Source organism: Pagrus major, chromosome 23 (assembly GCF_040436345.1).
Source record: "Pagrus major chromosome 23, Pma_NU_1.0".
NCBI classification, from domain to species: domain Eukaryota; kingdom Metazoa; phylum Chordata; class Actinopteri; order Spariformes; family Sparidae; genus Pagrus; species Pagrus major.
In genome coordinates, this window is record NC_133237.1 from 4,604,918 (window position 1) to 4,631,484 (window position 26,567).

Below are 26,567 nucleotides of genomic sequence, written 5' to 3' on the forward strand. Positions count from 1 at the left end.
AAATGTGTTAGAACTTGCTGTCCAAAGGTTGTCAAAACATTTCACTCTGAACCAGAACGTCAACTTGCTGGTGAAGCCACAAAACTCACAATTCACTTGGACACATTATAACACATAAATCATCAACAGTGACTGGGAAAAAAAATGGGAGGCACTTGAAGATAAAGATCACTGACTGACTTTCTTACAGCGAACAGCAGATGCACACAGCAGAGCATCATTATCCAGAGTAAATATTACCGCTCAACTGGTTGATGTATAATTTCTTCTTCAAAATCTTCAGGCTGCACTGATGACTCACAATCAAAACGCACAATAAAGACTCAAAAAACACAATTAATAACCAAATAAGCATAACATAACAGAATAATGACCATTGCATGTAGAAACAAACTCAGGAAAACGTTCTTATCAACCCATCAATAAAAAATGCAAACAAGCTCAGACAAGAAAACTCTACGCTACCGGCTCAGCTTTCTGAAACTGCTGGGCCGAATCATGGATAAAAGCATAACATCTGTGTGTGAAACTCGTTGTGAACTCATAATTACCTGCATTAAATGTTTAGTCACCTCTCCATCCTCATTTAGAGTTACCCGCATTGTGCACGACTGAAAGAGAGAAATTAGTGTTAAACATACACATCGATTCTGTTGAATGTGTTTTTTTACTACAGGTGGATGCGTTGTTAATGCTAGCAGCAGCTTGAAACAGGGGTTGTGGGTTGAAATCCCTAAGGAAAGCCAGGCACAGATTACATCTCCCTACTTTCAAGGAAAATACAATTTTGTCAGATATGTTTCTATGTTCTTATCATGACCACTTGGTCAGTCACAGAGTTACTTAGTGTACTACTTGACATTCATTTTTCATACAACAGAGTTTCTGTCTTAAAGGGCAACTCCACACATTAAAGTGTGTTTACAGGTCCATAGTATCTGCAGTGTAGTATGAAGCCTTCTGTGGCTCAAGAGAAAGCTGCATGTAAGCTAATAAATAACCCCTAATGTCACTCAGTGGCTACGATGCATTGTGGGTAATGGAGGTGCCATATTGCTGTATTGATTTTGATCATTTGTTTTTAACCAGTCCACAATGAGTCCAGCAGTGTTATCGGGTGTAATGATAGACTAGTGGACTGTTTTTCAAAATTCGGTACCTACATTACCCACAATGCAACTATACACCGAGTGGCTAATCACTGATTAACTGGAGAACTTTTTTACATATGTAGTAGTACTGCCCAAGACCTGTCATCACACTTTAATGTGTTAGAGATTGGTAACATAAAGCTCTAACAGTGTAGCAAATGGCTAATATTCATGAGATATGCAGCTCTGGAATGCTAACAAAAGCTATTATTTCTCTGATCGTGGGAAAGAATGCTGCAGTGTAGACCTCTTCCCTTCCTGTCTATTAATAGTTGATTGCAGTTAATGTGAGTTTGACTTGTCTGTTGGTTAAACATCACTCCTCGATAGTTTCATCTTTAGCCCATGTGTTAAGATAAACCACCCTGACTGTCCAAGTTTCAGGACTAAAACATAAAAATGGTGATCAGATACAGAACAGTTCTATAAATCATCAATTACAATAGCATGACTAAGCAAAAGTGAATCTAGAATATTACATCTGATATTATAATATCAGCCGTGGGGGAGTATGAGGAGGTTCTGGACTCAGGAAACAGGAGTGTGAGTCAGTTTTGAAAAACACTAGCACAGCATATGTCTACTACAATACCTTCAACTCTGCCATTGGCCGAGCTTCTAATGAGGCTTCATCCAATGCATGGGTTGTAATCTGGGAAAGAAATGACACTTAAAATGTTTCTGATTCTGCGTTAGGTTGATTTGCTATTTGCAGCATGAGCAAGGGTTCATTCATCAACATTAAACGTCTTTTGTTCTGATTAGATCGAAAACATTTTCCTTAAAGAGGAACTTAATACCAGGCTGAAAAGCAGTGATATCACTGGTCCTATATTACACCAGTACAACACAACGCAGCAAGGTGAGGAGTTAAACCACTGGACAGCCAGCGAAGACAAGATTTTCAGTTGGTATTAAGTTACGATATAAACTATTGACTCGCTTTTCATTGAGAATGTGCTCTGTGGCCCTGTTAATACCTGGCATTCACATGCAACTTTGGGGATCTGATCACAATGTGCTGAGTGCTGCATGTATGAGTCCTAAAACATGGATATAAGTAAGCATTTCTGCACTAGCAGTTCCCCTTAATGGGTTTTCGGTTAGATGCCTTAAATAAGGTCTGTGGTAAATAAATGCATAAAAGATTTTTACCTTTGGTTCTACAACATAAAACCCATCAATCAATACCCCATGTTTGAATTAAAGGGTTTACGTACGTGTCTTAAAAAAGTTGGTTGCTAACAAGTGGCTAAATGAGAACACATAAGTTGTCGGGGACGTTAAACATATAACACTGAACACAGAGACTCATCTGCTCACTAGTCTGCCTGTAGCAAACTATTCTAACTCTAACCTAACAACTTGTAGATTCATCAATTTATAGTAACATGTGTATACTATAGTTGATGAAGGTTCTCAGTCATCCAGGTCATGGTAATTCTAAGTGCTGTATCGTAGGCGACTGGACATGTTTCAGTTTCTTAAAGACATTTCACCTCTCATCCAACCAGCCACATGAAGGCTGGTTTAGTCAACGACCCACAAGTGGCCCTAACGACTCTGAAACTCAGAGCTCACAGTGTCCTTAACAACTCTGTAAGGACTCTCCCACACAGAGTTTAAAAGCCTGCAACTCCCCTCCAGTTAGTTAGAATTGAAGAAGCCTCTTGGATGAGAGGTGAAACGTCTTCAAGAAACTGAAACACGTCCAGTTGCCTACAATACAGCACCTAGAATGTATAGTACAGTGTAGCGCTAACCACTAACTGTTGTTACTTCAATTTGCTGTGCAGCCAGTGGTCCTCTTAACTGCCTCTGCTCAGAGCACTGGAGAAGTGTTGGGAGTTTTGAACTTTAAACTTTGAAGGAGGAGGTTTCATAAAGCTAATAAAATTTATTAAAGCTCTAAAGTTAATAGCTGTGATAGCTACGAGGCTAACCAAGTCACTCAGTCGAGGCAGAAGAGCCGGAGGATTAACAGAATTTATTTTCACCATAAAATATGATTCAGTTTCAGGGAAATCGTTGACTCAAAGTGGAACAATTATACAGGAATCAGTGAGGCCCCCTGAAACACTCATTTTTCCAAACTAATTCTTGCCTCATTTGTGGTCTGATGAACAGTAAATTCATCAAAGTCAGGCGGTAAAACCAGGTTTTATCACAAGTGGTCACTCAAGACACACGTGTAAACAGGCTTAAGATCCCTCTTACTGATTACAATAAATACCACTTGAATGTCTTTGTTTTTTCTGCTTATCATACTCTGCTGTAAACGTGCCTACATCCTTTTGGGCAAACACCATACATGGCTGTGAAACTGGTCGTCTGGCCTACATGGACCGTGAAGAAACAACAAACAAGAATTTGCTCATACTCACAGACAAGTCGCAGTCATGCTTCCTCTGGTTGCGCTTGCAACGATAAAGCATCACCATGAACAGGACCATATTGAAGGCTGCGGATACCACTGAGAATATCTTCAGGGCTAAGTTTTCTGGTGAAGGAGAGATCAGAGACAACATTAATGTTACCAAACAAAGAACATCAAAACTACCTCTACAGTACCACATTACATCTACAGATAGATGAATTGATCCAGAATCCAACACAATGAGCAGAAAGAACAAGACATTTTAACAAAAACATTCCCATCACTGTTTAATGTATGTTTAACAATAACCTTTCTAACATAATACTTTTGAGGAATCCATTTTGTTTGTATGCTTACCACATTTGACATTAAGCAAACAGGGAAAACAAATGAGTAAGTCTGGACCTGTGCTACAGTAAATACTGCTTCAAAATACTACTTTAACTCAATGTACCTGCTCATTTCTGAATCTGAGCAGCTCTGTTTCTCTGAAATATTCATATAAACCCAAATGCTCAAATTATAATGAAGGAAAAAAAACTTACCGGTGGCCACTGAGTTATGATGAATGGGGAGAAAATGGGGAGAAAAATATATATATTAGTACAATTGCAATCTTACTGTGTAAGGCAAAGATGTTTAATCATTCCCCAACGCTTTATTTGCATATGTACAAAACATATGCCTGTCATGAACATGACAGTGCAATAGGCTGACACTGTTTAAGATGATTTTGTTATGACAACTTGACATTTACCTTACATAATAGTATGGAGATGGTTTTCTTTCCGGGTTGGGCTCCTGGCACTCAGGGGCCGGTTCAGCTAAAAGGGGCTCTAGCTCTACGACTAATAGAATAAGAGCAATAACAGCTGCTAGCTACAGTTAGCGGTTAGCTTGCTCTAATAAAAACTCTCTACTTGCTACAGACATATTAATGACATGTCCCATTATACCACTGTTTTTGAGGTCAAGTGTGTTTATGACAGCTTATATTGTCCTTGTTGATGTCAAGTTGTCATTACAAAGACATCTCAGTTTCAACTTTACATTGAAAATTACATAACTGACTATCATAAAAATTCATAACCAGATTCACGACAGGTGTCATTTGATGGTTATGATGGCGTAACGGTCAGTCTTACATACACCCCTTCAAATAAAGTGTAACCAGTTATTCCTTTCAATATCCTGCCTGTTTGTACAATGCACAGCAGAAGACGCTCCTGTTATGTTAAATAACTTCATCTTCATCAATATGAAGCATGTCGATCAGCAGGTGTGAACTGTTGTTCATTTACTTTTCAACAAATAAAAAATAATGAAAAGCAGTAAAAAAATAAGTTATAGCTACACACGGATGCGGGTGTTCTAGTAAAGCACTGACATAAGAAAATAATAGTTTTCAATCTTGTAAACTCTTCAACTTAATCACATGACAACAAAATAAATTGCCAACATTAACAACAAATAATTTATTAGGGGAAATCGTGCAAAAGTTTCTTCTCTTTTTAACCGAAAACCTCCGATTGTTGATCAAGCATCATCGTGCAGTTTGACCTTTTCACCTTTTTCACTGCTTTCTGACACTTTACACACTCAACATATCATAAAGTGATATATTTGTATCAATCCAAATATACAATTTAATTAAAGGAAAAGGCTTACCTTTTTCGGCGATAACTCGTTCGGCTTTGGAAAGATGAAAAAAAAACTTGAATGATTACAATTATTACAAGTAAACTACAGTTTGTGCATTTCTTTCAGTGCAAGAGAATAAATCAAAGCTGCAGCACCTTTTGCACAAGGCAGCGCCATGCAGCTATGGGTTCCAAATCCCTTTTTTTCGACCACTGGAAAACCATGGATTCATACTGTACATGCACACAGTGTTAGATGCAGGGCATGCAAACAGAATAGTGATAAATGAATGTAAATGGGTTATGACAACAAACCAAAGGGAAGGAATTTCACAATTCCATCCATTAGTAACACAACATTGCTTTTCACACTGCACTTAGCCCCAGGCTAAGGGCGCACTCACACTAGGCAACCTGCGTAAAATCCAGTTTATTAGGTACGCTTCCTTGGCCCTGGCACGGTTGGAAGAGGTGTGCTTCGGCACGGTACGGTTGTTCATGCACGAGCACAAGCACTGGTGCGCAATGTGAACATGAAGTAAAATCATGCATATTACGCTGCCTTGGATAATCAAGAAATCCGGGAATGTGAGAGGGCCATCTATGACCAAAACAACACAAAATAGGCCACAAGAAGTTAGTCATGTTATCTGTGTTGTTCTACATTGTGCTGCGGCTGCGCTACGGTGTGATGACGTATGTACAAGAGGTAACCGTGCTCAGGCCCGGTTGCGGCTGGAGCTTTGTGAGTGAAGGCCAGCGGGGGACTGGGGAGGAGGGACAATCCTGCTTTGGCACGGTACGGAGCAACTGGGCCAAGTGTGAGTGCGCCCTAAGAAAGCTGTTAGCGTGGTTAACCGTGAGTTTGCGGGGTTGTCCCCTGAAAATGTGCTAAACATGGGGCTAAAAAGTGCCAGTGTGAAACGGGGCTAGAGTTAACATAACACCAAGGCCACCACATGTTTAGTGTGAATTGTATGGCCCTGCGTTAACATTAGGAAGAAAGCATTCACACTGGCACAATCATATAGCTCCGGGTTGGGATTGGGGTCAGTCACTTAAAAAAGGTTTGAGAGCCACTGAGTTCAACTAAAGACAGAAGCTATGTTTGAGTATATTATATCAGTATAAAATATCAGTAAACCATAACAATAATATTTTAATATGCCCATATAAACTTCAATTTAGCTTACCATCCGTCTGTGAGGAGTTTGTTGTTGTTGGTGGTGGTGTTGTTGTTGTTGCTGCTGTTGTTGTTGTTGTTGTTGTTGGTGGTGGTGTTGTTGTTGTTGTTGGTGTTGCTGTTGTTGGTGCTGTTGTTGTTGTTGTTGGTGTTGCTGTTGTTGTTGTTGGTGGTGGTGGTGGTGTTATTGTTGTTGTTGTTGCTGCTGTTGTTGGTGTTGGTGTTGTTGGTGTTGTTGGTGTTGTTGGTGTTGATGTCACTTTTAGTGGAAGTGCTGTTGTTATCGTTGTGGGGGGCAACATTGTTGTCTGATGTGACCCTGCAAGCAGGCAGTCAGTCAGTTAGTAATAAATCTTACAGTATGGACTGATGCAGAAATACTATGATATTATTAATATTAGTAGACTTTGAAAGGCAGTATTCAAAGGTACAGGAAACTAAATCATGTTGAATTTGTTACTAAAGAAAAACAAATCTAAAGAGCTCATTTTAAATAACATGGAAAATATATTCTGGACACCACAAAAATGGATTGGTAAACAGTTCAGTGCGGAAAAGATTTTGTGAAGCTTAGCAACGGGTGAGTTTCTTTTCAGAATACAATGTAAAGCGGTGGAGATATAAGCATATTTGACTTATTTTACTCATATTTTACTGTTGTAAAGCTGCAGCTTGTGGTGCTGTACAGCTTGTCAGCATGATTAATTGATCCATCCAGTGAAATAAAAAAGTTTGTTTGCCATTCATGTGGCTATTGAATCGCATTGTTGTGTGTGTCACATAAGTTGTCTCATTCCTCCGGTCTCTGCATTTTGGGTCCATATAAAAAAACCCAACTCTCACATAAACTCATCTATCCACATTACATTTTAGCAACTGGCAGTTGTAGGCAACTGGACATGTTTCAGTTGGTAGGTAAACAACACAATCATTTTGGACCCTACAAATGCTTTAAAATCATTAATTCAGAATTACAATAATGTCTTTAAGGAAAAGAGATATTTTTATTCTGCACATTTCAACATGCTCTGTACGTGTATTATTATTATTATTATCATTATTATTATTATTATTATTATTATTATTATTATTATTATTCATAAAAATACATATGTCTACATATGTATTTTTACATATGTATCCATGGTTCTCTGTACATTTGGAATATGTAGCTGGTTGGGGATATGGAGAACTACTCTTGAAGCAGGATTTCAAATGCAAAGCACCAACATGCACCTCAAGCACTTCTAAATGAAAGGTGTGACTTACCTGTCAATGGTCCTCCTGAAAAGATCCTGCATACAGTATCTAAACAAAAGATTTAATAATCAAGATTACATTAGTGAAGGAGCATGAACTGTAAAAGCAATGTACTGTTAAATAACTCAAACATATGCTTGATACAACAGACACAGTTGACTGTGTTTTGTTGCAGGCAATCACAGGTGTACATAGGGAAAATACACACACACACACACACACACACACACACTCACCTTTTCAACAAATACATCACATACCACAACCCAACACTCACAATGCAGCATACATACTCACCATATTTGCATCCTTCAATTATGATTTTGTCGTCTTCTTCGACTGCTAATGAAAGAATAGCAAACAACACAGTAATGGTTTTATTGCAATATGAAAAATAATTACAGCAGGAGTTCTTAGACAGACTTATAACAGTTGTAGTGGAATCTCAGTTTATAAAAATGTGAGTGTTTTAGCTGCTTGCTTTGCATCAGTATGAGTGATACCTTTATGTTTGTTGAAAGCTTCAGCTGTCAAGCACATGAAGTGATAGAAAGGGACAGTCTCAGAAGTGTCCCCTTGACACTTTTCACTAATACTCTGTGGTTCACCCTGTGGTGGAAAAGGAAACAACTGGTTTGTCATATACATTCATTCAAATCGCCTTCACTTTAAAAAGGTCCTATTTGTAAAAAAATTAATTAAAAAAAACAGTTGATTTTTTAGTCTCATTCTCAACTCGTCAAATACTGACGCATTGGGATTGCAGGGCGGGTCGGCCACCATCCCAATGCGTCAGTATTTGACGAGTTGAGAATGAGACTCAAAACTTTTCTTACAAATAGAACCTTTAACAAGGGATGAAACGTGAGACATAGAACCTCGGACTGTTACTCACCTTCCTGTCGAAGCAGAGGTTTAGTATGTTCAGTAACATGGTATTTTGATTTTGATTTATAACTGCTCTCTCCAGACTACACTCCATCATGTCCTGCATTGGAAAGTGAAAACTTAGTCAAATTCAACACAGTACAGTTCCTATTAAACAAAATGCATTTACAATGAATCTCAACAGATCACTTTTGCTCATAAAAATAAGCTCATGAATAAGTTACCTCGGATTTCGTTGAATTCACGAGGGGGAGGGTTTCTATAAGGTGTTGCTTCTTGAAAGTGAAACAGAAGACAAGCAGATTATTAATCTCTAGATCATTATTACTTAAAGCAGCAACAAACAACTTTCATTTTGTGTTGATTCTGGCTGCACCTGTGGACAAAAATGCCATGAGCACCACCTCCTCCTACCTCCTGTCACTAAGACTGTGATCTGGCTTGTGCATACATTTGATATGAAAGCAAGGCAACTTCTTTTTTATCCCTATTTCCTATAAATTCTTCTTTTTTTATGTTTTTCTTTTCAGACACAGCTGGTTGCAGAATACACAGTGCTGAGGTAATGTACCTATTTGGGGCTATGTAAGATTCATAATTGTAATATGACGACGGTGAAACAAAGCAAACTTTGTTTTAGCAACATTACCTATTAGCTATTAGCCATTAGCTATTATGTGTCCGGTTTACATGTAAGCCTATGGCTACCAGATTCAGTTACTTGGTTATAATAATTTTGTCTTTTTTTAAGTTTGTCAACATTCCCTAACATTACTTTTTCATAACAAAAAGTCAACAACGAGCTATAGCTTTGTAGCAAGGCCAACTTTAAATATTACCTTATAAACTAGTTATCCCGCTGCCATACCACCAGACTGCAGAGCAACTTCTTTCGTCAAGCTCAGAGATTCATCAGTTCAGCCTTAATACCTCTCCTAACTATTCTAACGTTTGGATTCCGACCTGGTAACCCGGCATTAAGAATAATTATAGGAACTATATAGAAATTGTCGATCTTCATGTGGTTTGCTAGTGCTAGGTGAGCGCAGGTGTTAATGGTTGTTCAGCTGTCTGGGGAGAGAACTCAGTACATCTACATGTAGATTTACTCTGATTGTTGGGTCTTTCTTGGAGGTAGGCCTTCAGTAGAGATAAATTAGCTTGGGAAGTATTGTGAGACGCAGTGACAATGTCTTGGTTTGGGTCTTTGATATTTGAAAAACTATTACATTGAAAGCTCCTTTTATGAATCATCATTTTGACAATGTAGCAGCACTAGCACTAGCAGCATCAAACAGCAAGTCATGTTATATTCAGCTATTCAGACATTACAGCCGAACCTCTGAAAAGTCAGAGAAAGATACTTTATTGCCACCACTTTTTCATTTTGCCAGTGTCTTGCAAAAAAAGAAAAAAATGAAGCAACTGGTCATAGAATTGAAAAAAAAAAATAAAGAAAGAAAAAACACGTACCCATTTTTCCACCTTTAAGTAATCATGACATCCCCCGTGTGACAGGTAGATCGTGCACACGAACACCTAGCAGACAAAAGTGAAAGAGCAGTGTTCAAAGTTTGTTTTAAATCGTTTATAGATTGGTAGAAAGCATGTCAGATATGCAGATGAATTTATATATATTATTCATAACCCTTTTCAAATGACTTGAGTGCACATCACTCAGCTCTCGTTTGTATTAGACTGCACATTACGCATCATCTCCATGCTCTGAATGTCATTATTTTAGATTTTAACTCCAAGCTAAAAGTCAGAGCAACAAGCTGCTAAATTCACAAGTCATGCTGCGTAGGTGTCACTTACAAGGAGAAGAAGTTGGGCTTTGGGTTTCCACGATGTCATGCTGCTGCTGTGACCATCCAGACTCACACTAAAGGAGAGATCAGGGAAAGAGAAAGAGAAAGAGAGAGAGAGAGAGAGAGAGAGAGAGAGAGAGAGACTGTCAACAAACTGTCACTTCTCCAGACAGGAAACAAAGGCATGAAGTGAGGTGTGGAACATAAATCAAAACCAATCTGAGTGTCGTCTACCATTCCCTTTCAGAGCCAGGTGTGCCAGCACCTGACACATAGTAACCAGTGGCAACCACCTGCCTGTGTAGGTGCATCTTACTGTCTGAAGAATGTGTCCTTGAAGAAACAGACTGCGCCTTTGGCTTCAGACCAGCTTCTTGTTTGTCTATTGTCACTTTCTGCTGCCTCAAGGTAGCAGACACATTTGCTTTGTAGAAACTGCAATGAATTAGAAGCAGCTGGAAGAAAGGTGTCAATGTGTTTTGTAACCACATGAGCTGAAAGGCTGCTGTGCAACAAAGAAGTCCTTGTTCCAGATGCAGCACCTGTCTTAAATCTCGACAGTTTTCTGCTGATCAGAGGGAAAAAATATAACTTTCTGGAGGAAAATATTCTTGCCTTCCCAAAGTCCTGGTTTGAACCCCATCAGAAAGTGGACTGTGCTGAAGAAACACGTCTTTGCCAGGAAGGAAACACATTTAGTTGAACTTGGCAGATTCTTTCAAGAGGAGTGGTTAAAAATTCAGCCAGAGGACGGCCAGAAGCTTGAGGATGACTATCAAAAGCACCTGACTGAGGTGAAATTGGCTGAGAGACACTTAACCAAATATTAGAATTACTGTATGTATAGTTATGAGCCAGCAGATTTGGTCACATTTTCAGAAGACCTATAATGAATTCATCACTGAACCATACTTCACGAATGTTGCTGTGAGAAAATAGTTTGTGTTCGACTCATTCCATCAAAGAAACATGAGAGCTGTAGAAACCATCTGAACTGAAGACTGACATAAAATACATGTTCTTTAAAAGCGGATAGAAACTTTTGACCTCGACTAAACAGCCACTTCAACCAGTCACTTTCCAGCTCACTGATTTGATGCTCTGAGTGAATGTGAAAGCTATTGTAACAATGCCAGGGTGTCATGTTTATACCTGCGTGCACAGAGCAGGACAGGATTCCACCTTGCCAAACCAAAGCTGGGTTGACACACTTGCATCAGAGCATGCTCTGCTTACACAATGCCTGTACAACACAGTTTTGCTGCCGGCTAAGTTATCTCGTTCTATCCAACAACAGTCCAAATTCCACGAACTTTCACAAATATTCACTAAAATTTAAGATCCAGAATAAAGTTAACTTCCAGGTAGAAAACTGCTGCATCATAGACCAGCTTACGTACTATTTAAAGCTATAGTTGGTAATGTTGGAGAGCTAGTAGTGATGTGCGGATCGATAATGAAATATCGATACCTCCGAGGCATTTATGATGAGGCGGACAGAAGAGGAGTGCACAGTGTCAGGTGCTGCTGCTAGGGCAAGACAGATGTCTCTGGCGGAGTCCTTCAGTGCTGCAGGCAGGCACTCTCCAGGTACAGAGGAAGAAAATGTGGAGCTTTAAGCGGCGCTAAGCACTGTTGCTGTTGGAGTTGTTCAAATTAATAAACACGGTTATGAAATAAGCAACGATGAATTCCGCTTGGAGTAATAATATGTGTATCACTGAGATAATGTCACAAAAAAGCCTAGATTTATTCAGGTAAGGTTTCCTAAAGAATTGATCATTTAAAGTGAATTACAAAGACTAGGTGTCATTAAATTATACAAAGGAATTGCGATAAAACAGCCATGGTGAACTAGAAAAATATATACTAGAAAAGATGGATAAAAAATAACATATTATCAATAAAATATATCTAATATTACTTACAATCAGTCTAATTTGCTTTAACTATTAAATGATGTGGGAAGGTGAGCAACCTTCCCCCCCTTCTCACAGTCTCCTCGGGTGAATGCCAGTGCGTGGCGTGGCCCACGAGGGAGCGAAGAGAGACTGGACTCAGACATTTGTACACACACACACACACACACACACACACACACACACACACACACACATATTATTCTAAGGACTCGATGAATAGGTTATTTTGATGGTTTTGTTTATGATATGTGGGTATTGTGCCATGTTTTGTTAACGTGGGTGGCGTGAGCCGTGCACCGGCGTCGGGAGCGTGGTGCGCCGCGGCTCACACTCACCACACCCACAACTCACCTGTGACAGTTTTCACTCCTTTCTATCATCCTGGCGTGTAGTGAGGTACCCACTACTCGTCCCACTCTTCATCTGTTCACTGGTAAAGACTCTGGTCCTGCATACACTCACATACACTCACATACACTCACATACACTCACATACACTCACAGTCCGGCTCCACTGCTCCTCTGCGGAGCGAGCGCCGTTGCAGGGGCGGTCTTTATCGAGCGCGGGGCAAGGGGGGCACATCCCAGGGCACTCAGAGGTGTTAGTTTTGATATTGCATTGTGGTGTGGGTGATTATCATGCAGAGGTTTTATGGTGACAGGTGAAATATTGTGTGAGTCGAAAGGGGATTTTGTATTGTTTATTCTGGGGGATATTTATGTGTATAATGGCAGATGTGGACCATTATGGTTTTGGTGTTCCCCCTCATTAATGGTTTGCCCCAATTGGGCTTAGCATGCTGCCATATTTAAGGGAGCTTCATTCAGCTACCTGAGACTCTGAGAGGAAGTAGCCTGGTGTGAGGCTATGTTAACGCCATTGTTTGCCTTTCTGTGCCTTCAGAGTATGTGTGTTTCTTGTCATTATTGTTAATTAATTAATAAAAAGCCTTTTTCTGGCATCTGAAGCTTCGTTGGCTCGTGGTTTCATCTACATTTACCTGGATCTAGTCTGCCCGGATCCCCTTTACGTGAGGAGGCCACGCCGGGTCTCTCACAAATGAATATTTTAAAATGTAGGTATTGACAAACTTGTGCAATTATTGTGGCATTTATTTATTTAATTAAATATTTTACTGTCAATTTCTAAAAATGTGGCCACTACCTCAATATACTTCCGAGTTTAAAATAAATAAATAAATAAATAAATTACTCTGATGTACTCTTTATGAAGCTATGATTTGAAATACACTACTTTTTTTAGATCTACCAGACACATTAGGTGTATTTGCACAAAGTATCGGTATCGGATTAGTATCGCCGATACCAGCCTGAATTTTACTCGGTATCGGATCGGAAAGGAAATCGGTGGTATCGAACATCACTAAGAGCTAGCAAGATTTGAAAGTGGCACCTCCTCTAAGCTCCACCCCCTATGCTGAATATTTCCGGCAACAGTGACACGTGATGAGTGCACGCAGGGAGGAGGGGGGCGCGGGCAGGACGAGACATGAAGGCATCTGATTGGTTCTTTCCACTCGGACCGAGAGGCAGGGATTGGTCAGAGTTTTTACAGGCCTGCAGCTGCCACAGAGGTCTGATTTTTTTCCTTCCTTTTTCTGAACACATTATGTATTGACTACTCTCAGGATGGAGGGACGATTTCACCCAGTATAACAAAAAGTGTTTCTGAACAGGATTACCAACTATAGCTTTAATTAGTGTGTTTTTTTACGATGATATGTTAACATTTTAAGCAATTTCTTTAATCCACAGTCAAACCTTAATTTATTATTTGGTTACTGATTAGTAACATATGTAAATATGTTGGATGTTTTTCTGTTAGAAAAGTGTTGACATGATCTATGTTCGATGTAAAATTTGACTAAGCTACTGTACATTGGGAGTTAAAGGTCTCCCGCCTCGACTACTGCAACTCGCTCTTGGCTAAACTGTTGCAACGTATCCAGAACGCTGCAGCGTTTTCAATCTACCCAAACTCTCCCATGTGACCCCCCTCCTCCGTGACCTCCACTGGCTTCCTGTTGCAGCCCCCATCAGATTCAAGACCATGGTGCTGGCCTTCAAGGCCGTCAGCCAAACTGCACCCATCTACCTTCAAACACTGATCAGACCACACGCCCCTGCACGAGCACTTCGCGCCACTACATCAGCTGACTGTCTGGTACCGCCATCGCTAAGAGCAAACAAAGACGGCACAGCGAAATCCTGACTCTTCTCTGTTCTGGCACCTCAGTGGTGGAACTAACTCCTGCACTTGTATGTTCCTACCTTTAGCACTTACATCATAGCACTTATGAAAGGTATCCTTGTTAAATAGCAGCTACTTTGCTCTGATGAGGGCTTGAATATTGTTTCTATCTTTTCTACTTCATCAACGGTGATTTGTTGTGGTTTCTTTCCTGTGACAAATGTACGTATTGTAAGTCGCTTTGGACAAAAGCGTCCGCTAAACGCCCTAAATGTAAATGTAAATGTAATGTGTAAGGATTAGGGGGGCAGCATATCACCAGAGTAACTGTAACTGCCGTTAACTGTAGCTGCCATTAACTAGTTAGCTCAGTTAGTCGTTTGGCTAGCCGACCGGACTGAGAGTTAGCTGGTTAGCATGCTAACTTTAGTAGATATGTTTACAACACAATATATAGATGTCATAATGTTGAGACTGTTATTTCTTCATATTCTGTTGATAATTTAAATGATTTTTTTGAATGTTTTCAACTAAAATTCGCACATATTGTACCTTAAAAGAAGAGATAAAGTAAACACCAAGTTACTTGAAGGGTAAATGAAAAACATAACATCAGTTTCATATTTTTTAAATTACAAATTACATTTTTTTCAATGAAATGCATTTTTCTTACCAGTATTTTGTATTATATTTTAATATATTTGATAAGTAGGCCTGTCACGATAATCAATAAATCAATTAATCATACGATAAATTAAAATGAGCTCGATAATTTTGCGGGCCTCGATAATTTCCATTTGCATGCTTGTTTGTTTTCCTCGTGTCTCTCACTAGAACCCTCTTGTCAGTCACTAGCCCCATTCACACTGCCGTTTGATCTGATGGTGTTGGTATCTGATAACTCTACAGATCCTTCACTCAACAAAATAAAAATAAATGGCCCACAAAGCAACGTTACAGGACCAAACAACAGGAACGTAGTAACTGGTCGTGTCTTTGGCAACTTATGTGAGGAAAAAAATACCGCAGTTATTCGTGGAGAAGTGTCTGTCAGCCTGTCGGTCTGACCGACTCTTCGTCACATTTCTGCCTGAAAAACAGCGTCTGTCCCCGGCAAAAATCTTTAACTCACCAAGTGTTACCTGCGACGGTCAGTTACTGTTGTCATGGTGACGGTCAGCCCTCCCGACAAGACTCAGTGAACTCAGTGAACCCCGAGAGTGAAATAGTCAGACAGCGTCCAGTTTACTGATGGCGATTATGTAATTATGTAAATTATAGAAAAACGTAACTTTGTCACTTTCCAGGATGTTTGGTGTGTCAGGATCTCAATCACAACACATTATAACAGCATCCATATGATTATAAACAGTCAGCGGGTACATTAATAGGATTAATAGGAGGACACCGGGGAAACACCTTGAAAAAAAACACATACGTCATCATCATGACGCTTTCATATTTCATTAATAACACTTTCACAAACGTTATTAGGAGACTGTTGGGCCACAGACTAAAGAAAGTTTTTAAGTTAAAATTAACACAAGGCCTGGGGCATTTCCTAACATCTACTGACATTCCAGCTAACATCTGTATCATATAAATCATCCTGTCTCTGTCTATGATGCAACAACACTGAGTCTACTGTGACTCACAAATAGCTCTCCTATGACAATGTTGAAGTCGTTACAAACAGTTGATGATCAACTGATCGAACTCAACACAGCAGAAACAGAGATATCATGTTTTCTATTCCACACATTCTTCTTCTTCTTTCCTACATGACCCACAATGCAGCTTAGAGTGACATCACTGGAGGTAATTGATCTGATTACATGCAGCTGCATCTGGCAACACAAAAGGCTTTGAACCAGCCTAATTTTATCACATATGCAGTAATATACTCCCCCAAGACCTGAGTCCCCCTTTAAGTTAAATGCATCCAAACAAACATGTGACGTTGTGACTGTGAAGTTTTAAATATTATTTTTATATGATATGATTCATCTTAAGCCAAATTGTCACAAAACATTCCCATATCATTGTGACTTTTTCAGTTTTAGGATTTGTGTGGAGGTCATGCTTTGAGAGTGAGATGTTAAATGACTCTGCCTTACACTGAAAACACATCACACTTGTTTGCCTCTCCAAACCAGTCAAGTTGCGGTCAATGTCTGCCCAGACTCCAGATGCTGAAGGTATTCATTAAACATGAGTGTCCACCACAATTTCCTCCAAAGTGATGTCCACAAATGATTTCTTATGCCTGTGCAATGGTGCAAAACCCAAAGGTTTACACTGATACAACCAGAGGAAAGCAGCAAATCCTCACGCTTAAGAAGTCGGAACCAGAAACCGCTTTGCATTTGTGCTTGAAAAGTGATTCAAACGATTAACTGGTGATGATACGATTTTTTAAAATTCAGATTATTTCTACAGTCACAATACCAACAAATCAGCTGGTATTTGCTGGATGAGACCGGACAGATCTGCAGTGTTGCCGGTCTTGACATACATGCATTAATCGTCATCACTTGACAATGTAAATACACATTTATAACTGAAATTATTTTTAAAGATCAATAATGGAGCAATAATCATTTAAGAAAATAAAAATTAGACTGTCAAAAATATTGACACTTGACAATTCTAACTGTAAACTATCAAACATATCCAGCAAAATACCATTTAAATGAAATATTTTGCATTGGATATTTCTGGAGAACATATTGGTTTACAAGCACTTGACCTCAATGCAAATACCCCCACATTCATGGGAAACCAATTAAGTATTTGAGGAAGGAAGGAAGGAAGGAAGGAAGGAAAGGAAAACACATGACCCCAATACAAAAACAATAGACAGCAGATAGCTGATGGCTGAGGGGCCAATTGGGGATCCGTCTCCCTCTCCATGCGACGCATTTGGAGAGCATTATCTGTCACATGGCCCAGAGAGCACACGAACACACACACACACACACACACGTAGGCAGGCACACACAATATTTAGCTCTCCTCGAGATTCAGGTGGAGCCTGTGAGAAAGCTCGAACATTTCTGTCGCTGCCGTCGCAAACCAAACCTTGTCTGCGTACTTGCCTGGTGCACTCAGCAGCCCTCGCAGCGGCGCGGGGCTCAGACGCCACGCAGTGCGCAGCCGGTCACCCTGCAGATGTCAGATCACCTCAGTTTAAAGTATTAGCAGAGAACATTAGGCGAGGCCTGATCGATATCTACTCTGTCACAATAGCCACACGAGTTTTGTGGTTTTGGATTGTTGAATATGTCTCAGAGGAATGAAGTCAGTTCAGTCACACCCCGTACCTTTTGCAATGTTCCTACCGTGCTGTCGTCGCTGGCGTTAGTCTGCTCCCGAGGCTCGCATTCTCTTTCTCTCAATTTACTTTCGCTTTCTACTTTACATACTCCCCCATACTCCCCCCCCCCTCTCGGCCCTCACAAGTGATATCACTCCCGGAGTTTCCGAACGAAGGCTAAACATCTAAACAAAGACACTTAAATAACCGCACTCCTCACCACAGAGCCTCGGCTGGAAAGTTGGGGACTAATCGAGCCACTTTCTGCTGTGCGTAATGGGTGGGCGCCTGAGTGGAGCCTCACCTGTGTGAACCTTATTACCATTCAACGTTGGGCATGTCACTCAGATAGGGTAATAAATTACTTCTGACTTAAAAAGTAATGATATTACTTTGCTTATCACTTATCAAAAGTAAGTTCATTTAGTCGTTATGATACTATCTCAATTCAGCGTTCTTTACTGGCATGAATGTTACCAAACAATACAACTTTTTTTTTCTTTTTTTTTTAATAAATACAGGAGTCCACAAAACAATTCCGGAGCGTCACAGTGAAACAGTGTTACAGCAGTAAATAACTTCTTTTCAATCAGTTTCATCAGTTTGGGTTCTCAGGGCTTCCGGACATTTTGATTATGCTGGCAGAGCTTTTCATTTCATTTCCTTTTTCCATTTTCTTCTAGGAGAATGCTGCAGCGGTGAGACCCAGGGATGTTTTGTAGGCTACGAAAATTAAACTGACTTTTGGTCAAGATTTTTGTAGCAGGGTCCACCATCTGATAACATTTTTACTTTGAGATGTTTTACCACAGAAAGTATTGGAAACCTTTGACCCAAACAGTCATGCACTGTGTAATTGTGTTACTTATTGATGGTAAGTAAAATGAATGATTCCCCCCCTGCTGGGAACACCATTTGAGAAGCTCTGTGCTACCTAGCTGACAGTATGCTCTCCAAGTAGTCCAGTCAGGGTGCATCATCATTTCATTTTTGTTCTGCTGTCTTCCTATGTGCTACATTGTCGCAGGAAGTGTTGCTCTGTCTCAACCTCTCTCTGTGAAAAGAGCTCACACAACCTGCCTGCAGGTATTTATAGAATTGAACTGCTGTTTTTAAAATCCTAATTAAAAGGGCAAATCCTCATAGTTCAGCTCGGCACTCATTGTTTGGTTTGCAGGTTGTGCAGGCTTTCGATTGAGTGTTTGTCACTTTTTTTTAAAGTCTTGATGTGTTTCCTGTAGTTTTTCTCATATGGTTTCTTGTGCATGTAAAATGTCTTGAAAGTGAAAGGAGCAACTCTCTCCCACAGAAAACACTGCTCCTGAAGTGCCTGAAACGCCTCGTCAGTATTCTCGCTTTAATTCCGTGTCTCTGTGACATCACAATACATCGCCACGTCACACATAACTTATGCATAGTAGCTAGTTTGGCACGTACGAATTGATGTAGGACAGCTGCTCTGTTGTTAGCAGTTCCTGGCTCAGGTGTGTGTGAGCGGACCAATCAGAGCAGACTAGACATTCAGGGGGGGCGGGCCTTAAGGAGACAGGAGCAAATTAACATCTCAGACAGAGGGCTGCAGCACTCGACAGTATGAGAAAACTGACGTGTTTTTGAGCACTTAAGCATGTAAATCATTAAGGATCAATACTGGCCACAGTGAAATTTCCTTTAGAGGTCATTTTAGGTCCAAATACAGTATGTGGAGTTGTGTGTGTGTTCTGTGCCAGTGGAGCCCAGTAAGAACTTGCTCAGGTTTCCTTGTCGCCTGTGGTTGTTTCTTGATGACCATAATTCAAGTCTTTTCCTGAAAAGTTGGCACGGCCCCTGACAAATGTTTTGCAGACGCTTCAATTGCATAACACCATTGTTTGGTTACCTCTGTCCTGATATATTAAGCAAGATCCCAATGTTCAGAAGTGAAACAATGATCATATCTCTTCAGCGGGTGAGCACTTCATGTAAGTGCTTTTGTGATTTGAGAACTGGTCCAGAGCTTCAACTTCACCCTTCTGACCTCACGTAGTCCATTACTTAATGGCTGTCTGATGCTGTGGATACAGAGGCTGGTCATCTGATGTCAGAAGCTCCCTCACAAGCTTTCATTCACTCTCAGCCACTGGAGTTTGAACCTCAGACAACTGGCAAGTGCAACAAGTGCATCGTTGCTATCCATTACACCAGCGAAACGAGTCCTAATGGCATGAAGGATACAATTTGACCATCTTATTTTAAGTGTATGTTTTGAAATTTCCTTACAAGGTCTCAGATCCTATCAAGACATCTCCATCTTCAGTCTCTCCAGAAGTAATTTGTTTGGCTTTCCACACTCGCAGGATGAACTTCATTGCATTCAACATTCCAAACAAAAGCAGCCATTTTTCAGGCTCACTTAAAAAATGGGGCTTTCGGAACAGCCACTTCCCAAGAACATTCTGAGAATGTGTAAATATTTACTGGTTACTGTCATGTTTGAAGGGCTGTTTGATCACTAGCAGAAACTGTTAGCATAGCAAAAACTGGGCTTCCTTAAGCTGTTTGAAAATCTGGAGAATCAGCATTTGTGGGTTTGATGCCCAGAATAAACTGCTTCCATTCTATGTATTGTGTTCTGAGGAAAGAAGACTATTCCATGCAAGAAATTACTGAGAAACTAAAGCTCTCAGACCTTCAAAGAGCAGCACAAACTGGCTCTACCCACAATAGAAAAAGAAGTGGGAGGCCCCGACGTATCACTTTTATATAGTCTGAGAAACAGACATGCAGGGCCACAAATGGAAGCTTCATTAGAAAAGCTTTTACTCCATTTTGTAACACCATGCCATACCCTGTGAACAGCGCATCCTACAGCAGGATAAAGAACCAAAGCACAGCCCCAAATCATGAAGAACTATTTAAGGAAGAAGCAGTCAGCTGGTACTCTGTCTTTAATGGACTGGCCAGTGCAGTCACCAGATCTCAACCCTACTGAGTTGTAGTAGGAGCAGTTTGACCTTATGGAACGTAAGAAGTTCCAGTTAAAGCCAATCCAACCTGTGGAAGTTGCTTCAGGAATTGACGGCTACAATGCAACAGGTATGCAGGCTGTAACTGCTGCAAATAAAGGATTTTTTGAGGAAAGGTTTTGGAATACAGTGAGTTTATGAATGTTACAATGAGAGGTGGCCCAATGGGACCATGATTATAAAAATATTACAGGAATACTAAAGATCATAATTTTTCTGTGGTGAGCAATGTTGGCAAACAGCCCTATTTGTTTTTGCTTGACAGTTAAGTAAAGAACCAACCAAATGCAGATGCACTGTAGGTAAGTATTTTATTTCACATAACACACCATTACCATCTATAAAAGGCCTTCTTCACAAAGTCCACAATTAACATTTAAATAGGCTTGAGAATGAAAACCAGACAAATACAGAGCAATAATAAGCATCTTTTGGAGTGTAAAATCAGTAAACATGGGATATAATTCAAAACTACAATACCCACAAACTCATTAAAAATATTCAAGCATCACCATTACCAAGAGTAAGAACAGTAGTTTTACAGGTTACATAGAAATAAACAATAAAAATGTATCCAAAATCAATTAAGTAAGAAAAGACAGTGCTAATCTTATTCTGTTTAACTTTTAGTTCGAACATAAAACAAATTGTAAAACTGCTGCTAGCTGTGCTGCTTCTGTGTGAGAGGCTCATTTTGTAAACTGTTGACAGCCTTAAGACGTTGATTCCATGACGTTTACAGAGAAATCTGAGGCACATAATTGGTTTGACTGGCTTTATAGGCAGGCTGAGGCATGAAGTGATCACGATCATCATCATATTTGATGCATTTATCTGAAGCTCCTGTCGAAACAGATTCATCTGAACTGAACAAACATTATGAGAAGCCCTTGTTAAAGAGGTCAGGAGGCTCTTTACAGCATTTCGTATTAAGACTTACAAAAATATACATCATATAGGTACGGAAGGGACGAGAGGACTTTAAAAATGCATTTAACTTTGTGTATTTGTGACAAATGTTTTTGATGTTCACATTCACGTTTTTTTTTTGTGATCAGAATAAAACATTTAGTTGTATTTGACGACCTCAATCATTTGATCATTACTAAATGGTTAAACTGGTTTCGTTCTTTTTTTGTCGAGCTCGTTTGAGCACTTTCTTTCTGAGCACAGATAAATCTGTTCTGTATACTGTGACAGGAAAAGAGAACCAGGAATAATAGAAAGCTTCTTCCAGGACTTCCACATATTGAAACTGTTAGAAAAAGTCAAGAGTAGAGTGAAGAGGATAAGCTGACTGTGTACATTGCTGCAGCTATAGACATTGTCTTCATCACTATTGTACAAAAAGAGATACAGGTGGCTGTGTAAAACACAAAAGGCTGCTCAGGCAGCCAACAGTTTAGGAAATGAGTTGCTAAATGCTGAACCTGAGACAGGAACTGAAGCCACTGTGGTCTGAGGTTTATAAAATATTATGCCAAAAGTTTCTCTAAAAAGAGATATCATAAAGTTAGAGTACAGTTAGAAAACATGCGCAGAGATGTAGTGGAAGGTTAACGCTACCTCAACAAAATCACTTTTTAGTCAGTGTTTCTATTTATATAAGTCCATGAATATTTTGCAAAACAAGACTATGAAATACACATGTTATACAGTCTATGTGTAACACGTGTTGGAGTTATTAGCTGACTTGCTTTTCTTCTTCACCACTACATCACTGCACATGTGAACATATGCTGACCATGCAAACAGTAACTAACTGAGCGACTGTAGTACATTCTAATTCACACACAGAGAAGACAGTTAAACAAGAAATATTACAAGGTTTCCCTCGGGAATTGCATTGATTTCAAAATTGCATTGAAACTGTTTTTACTGAATGAATACTTGAAATTAGGCACATTTGTGTTTCTGGCACGCAATAGCTTAAAAAACAGAGTGAGTGAGGAGAGGGACACCTCAGTCATCTCCTCCCCCGGCAAAAAGTACCACTGGACCAGAGGTGGACTGTATTATTTTGTACCATTTGTGAATCTAAATCCTGATCAAATAGAATACTTACTTCTGTATGTCTTTGCCCTACTAAGTGTGCTTACTTCAAAAATGAAAAGTGGAAGAGATCACTACCCCTTTCACTTCCCAAATGTTTGAAAAAAGGTTCCCTCGAAAAAATAAAAACAACTGGTTCAGAAAAATGACAAGGCAATACAACTGAATACAACACAGCGAGTGAGTCGACTACTGATCATCTCGAAAACTTGAGGTGCATTTCATTCAACAGTAGCAAAACACAACTGTGACTGGTAAGCTGAAGCGTATCCATTAAATTATCTGTTATCTTTTTCTTCCCCCGTCCTCCCTTGTTCCTTCTACACATGACTACTAGAGTTACATTCTTAGTTATCACCTGATCTCAGTCAAAAGAGATCTTATCACTTTTGAGGTCAAATAGTGACTTTCAACTTTCATGTGTTATTTGTTGTTCCCATAGCTCATTTCCTTTATAAGATGTTGCGATACAAAGCGCAGAATAGTTGGCAGCCGTCCAGCTGGCACACAGGCATCCTGAATCACAACCGATAACCCAACATGTGAAACAATAGTTCAAAGATCAGTAACCACTTCCAGTTTCGAGACACTGCATTCAAATCACATCATACCTCATAAAGAAACATCGGATTTTCAGTTCTCAATAAATGCTCAGTGATCACAGTAACCACAGCAACCACAGCTTTCATCAAAGTAATATGAGTAGGCTGAAGAGGTGCTTTAATTGTAATTAATTTTTGCATTGTGCATGCAGCCATGGATGCAACGAACGTTCCTGCTGCTAACTTGATCCACTACACTGATCATTGAGGTGTTGATAAAGCACAAAGAAGTGTAGCCAGCAAAGGCAGTAAAGAAGCCTGGGAGCCAACAAACATGGATTTAAAATGGGGGCATTTAGGTCAGTAGTCTCAAAATAGGGCTTTCCCTTCAGTGACACTTTTCTCTGCATCACTCTGACTTGACTAGCAATGAGAACAAAATGTACTCTAGAATTGGCGCGAATTGTGTCAACTGGTTAAGTATCATTGCACACTGAGGACAAACTCCATAAATTTCCCTTCACTTGTATTGAGATTTAGTGTCTCTTAATGCTTTCTCCCTATTGTAAGGGAGATTTGTCCCACTTCAATGCTTCTCACTTGCCTACTAAAGACTTCATTCTTAAATGATGACCTTTGCCTCCCTCTTTCTTAAAAATCACCCTTTGAAGGTTTCATATTCTCTGAGAAAGTAGGGAGTGGAAGTGTTTTGCATTCTCACGAGCTGTCTAGCTGAATCTGACAGAAAAGGCTTATAAAATAACAAAAATAAACAAGTAGTGTATGTACACGTATTAATGCTAAATAGCTGTCAAATATGTTAAATCCTGCTCATAGAGGGAGGCTCTGGGACATTTTTTATTGGAAGAACGCCAATCATGACATTGAGGTGAGGTGTGGCAGTGTCCTGATACAGGTGTGTTTTTTAAATTTTTTTTATTTGAGCAGGAGCTGAAAAAAGTGCCACAGATCACAGCCACAGTTTTTCACTGTCTGAACGGGGCCTAAAAGCAATTTTATTACTGTTGACCTAAACAAAAACACCTGCCCTCTAGAATTAGGCGAGGATCTCCCTTTTATTTCACTCATCAAATTCAATTTCATCAGTTTAATGAATGCCTTAGGATGCGCATTTAACGTGACAGATTTAGATGAATGGGTTCTTCATGGTTTTACACTCAGCTTAGATGACTTGAGGGTAATATTTGTCAACATGGTGAGATGCTTCCTGTTTTATTCACAAGAGCTTCTTGGCCTGAGGCTGGGCTGTGCCTTTGGAGGAGGTTTTGGTGTCAGCAGAGAGGAGAGTCATGATGTCTTGGAGAGCTTTACTTATCTGAGGTCCGAACCTGTGGGAGTCCTAAAAAGGAGAAAATCAAGCATTAGAAAGAGGGTATGAAAAGGAAAGTGTGGAGATGATTGTGGATAGACAATCAAAACCACAGGGAGAGGAGGAGAGGAGGAGATTACAGGATGTAGATTATGAGTTGTATAAATTAAACTGGCACGTTTTTGCTTCAACTGATCATTCTGAAGTAATTACTGATTGCACAGTGTAATGGCTGTAGAAAAATAACACAACACTATGCTATTTGATCTGTCACCGTGCTGGACTTTTCCTGGCGATGAAGGTCTAGTTATGGCACAAAGGAAGTGCCTATGCCATTGTGCAACCACAACAGGAAGAAGCAGTGTTTTCCCAGGTAATGGTGCACATGCAATAATTATGGCAACTCTACACTCTAAAAAAGCTGAAAAAAAGAGAAGATGAAGGGGGAGAGAATGTCAATGGGGGGAGGGGGAGTTGTGAAGTCTCCTATTTCTGCTTTAAATACTATAGCTGTGCCAATACTGGATTTTTGATTTAAAAATCAAGATATATATGCCAATATTAATGTTTTGTGTTTGTTTGTTTTTAAAAAATAATTGTATCCAGGATACATACTGAGGGGGACATTTTACAGGGTGAAAATCAACTTCAGTGCTCTTTGGCAATCTAACTTTAATGGAGACACTGTTTCTCAATGATCCCAAACCTAGCTCAGCTGCCACTTCACCCCATTTCAGGCTGTTACTGGAATCCACAATAAAAATGAGCATTTGAAAAGGGAAGTGAAAACAGACAGTTCTTTCCTGTCATGTGCTTTGTGTGACTGGTTTTTGAAAAAATCTCATATCTATTATGTCATAATTCATTGAGATTTCTGAGTAAAATGATCAAGCTACGTGCGTAATCCCTACAAGCAGGACAATGCATCATAAGCAAATGTACAAGTATATGACATAAATAAGTAGAACACTAGAATACAACAAAGACACTTAATCCGTACAAAATGAAAGGCATTAAACTTTGTGCAAAATGGAAAACTCTGCTTGTTATTGGACACCAAAACCTTCAAACATTTCCTATTAAAACTGAACTGAAAATATCTCAGTGCAACATCAAGCCAACTGTATTTTAATGTAACAATGAAGAACTTAACTAAACACTGATGAAAGTAACAAAGGTATTACTTACAGTCTCACTGAAGGAGTGTTTGGAGGACACATGGAAGTTGATCATATCCTCACCCACAATGATGTATGAGACCCCATAACCATCATCAGCAACCTGGCATGACAGAGATCATATGAGATCAGCCGTAATGTTTCATATACCACCCACTATACAAATACACCATAGTGTGTGTGTGTTTACAGCCATATCTCCAACTTCTGGCTATAACAGAGTGTTATAGTATTGAGTCCTGCAACCCGGAAATCAGTTAACATTTTTGCACTTTCTCTTCCCTCGTCTCAAAGTCAATGGGTTTTTTTAAATTTTTTATTAGTTATTGGTTAAATGTCTGAAATAAGGTCTGTGGTCACCACAAGCTTAAGATATTTACATGTTTTGTTCTACAACATAAAATACATCACTAAATGTCCTACAATTGAATTAGAAAGCGCTTACGTGTCTTTAAAATGGCTGTTGCTAACAAGATCGACTTAAGTTGTCTGACTCTAACTTAACAACAACTTGTAGATTGATCATTTTATAGTAACTGTGTAAAGCAATTGTGTAGTAAGACGCTTAGTGGTGGTGGCGTTTAAGTCATATGACCGTAATGTAGCCTGTTTATGGCCTAACATTAGCTTTTTACTTCTAACGATATAATTTAGGTGTTCATCTGTGAAGATTATCCTGCTGAACAAAACAAAAATAAGA

At 39.6% G+C, this 26,567-nt stretch overlaps 2 protein-coding genes across 2 annotated transcripts in view; both read right to left on the bottom strand.

Annotated features, from left to right (window-relative positions):
- Window positions 1-5,508: 5,508 nt before the first annotated feature.
- On the bottom strand, window positions 5,509-17,818 carry LOC141019801 (uncharacterized). Its single transcript, XM_073494809.1, has 10 exons — window positions 17,768-17,818; window positions 10,318-10,384; window positions 9,973-10,038; window positions 8,724-8,774; window positions 8,507-8,599; window positions 8,115-8,220; window positions 7,909-7,953; window positions 7,621-7,659; window positions 6,362-6,670; window positions 5,509-5,769 (listed from the first exon to the last, which is right to left on the bottom strand). Exons 2-10 carry the CDS (start codon window positions 10,354-10,356, stop codon window positions 5,546-5,548), a joined length of 972 nt encoding a protein of 323 aa, XP_073350910.1. The 5' UTR covers window positions 10,357-10,384; window positions 17,768-17,818; the 3' UTR covers window positions 5,509-5,545.
- A 6,634-nt stretch (window positions 17,819-24,452) lies between these two features.
- cpt1a2b (carnitine palmitoyltransferase 1A2b) overlaps window positions 24,453-26,567 on the bottom strand; it is a 42,172-nt gene continuing 40,057 nt past the window's right edge. Inside the window, exons 18-19 of the mRNA XM_073494567.1 lie at window positions 25,878-25,970; window positions 24,453-24,719 (exon numbers count right to left, since the gene is read on the bottom strand). Of these exons, the coding sequence (XP_073350668.1) occupies window positions 24,597-24,719; window positions 25,878-25,970 (216 nt within the window). The 3' untranslated portion in view covers window positions 24,453-24,596. The remainder of the gene's footprint in view (window positions 24,720-25,877; window positions 25,971-26,567) is intronic.

Coding starts and splice junctions, on each gene's coding strand:
- LOC141019801 (XM_073494809.1), bottom strand. CDS start 10,356: ATGACATCGTGGAAACCCAAAGCCCAACTTCTTCTCCTT. Junction 8,221..8,506: donor ACCTCTGCTTCGACAGGAAG/GTGAGTAACAGT, acceptor TTTCCACCACAG/GGTGAACCACAGAGTATTAG. Junction 7,660..7,908: donor AATTGAAGGATGCAAATATG/GTGAGTATGTAT, acceptor TCTTTTGTTTAG/ATACTGTATGCAGGATCTTT.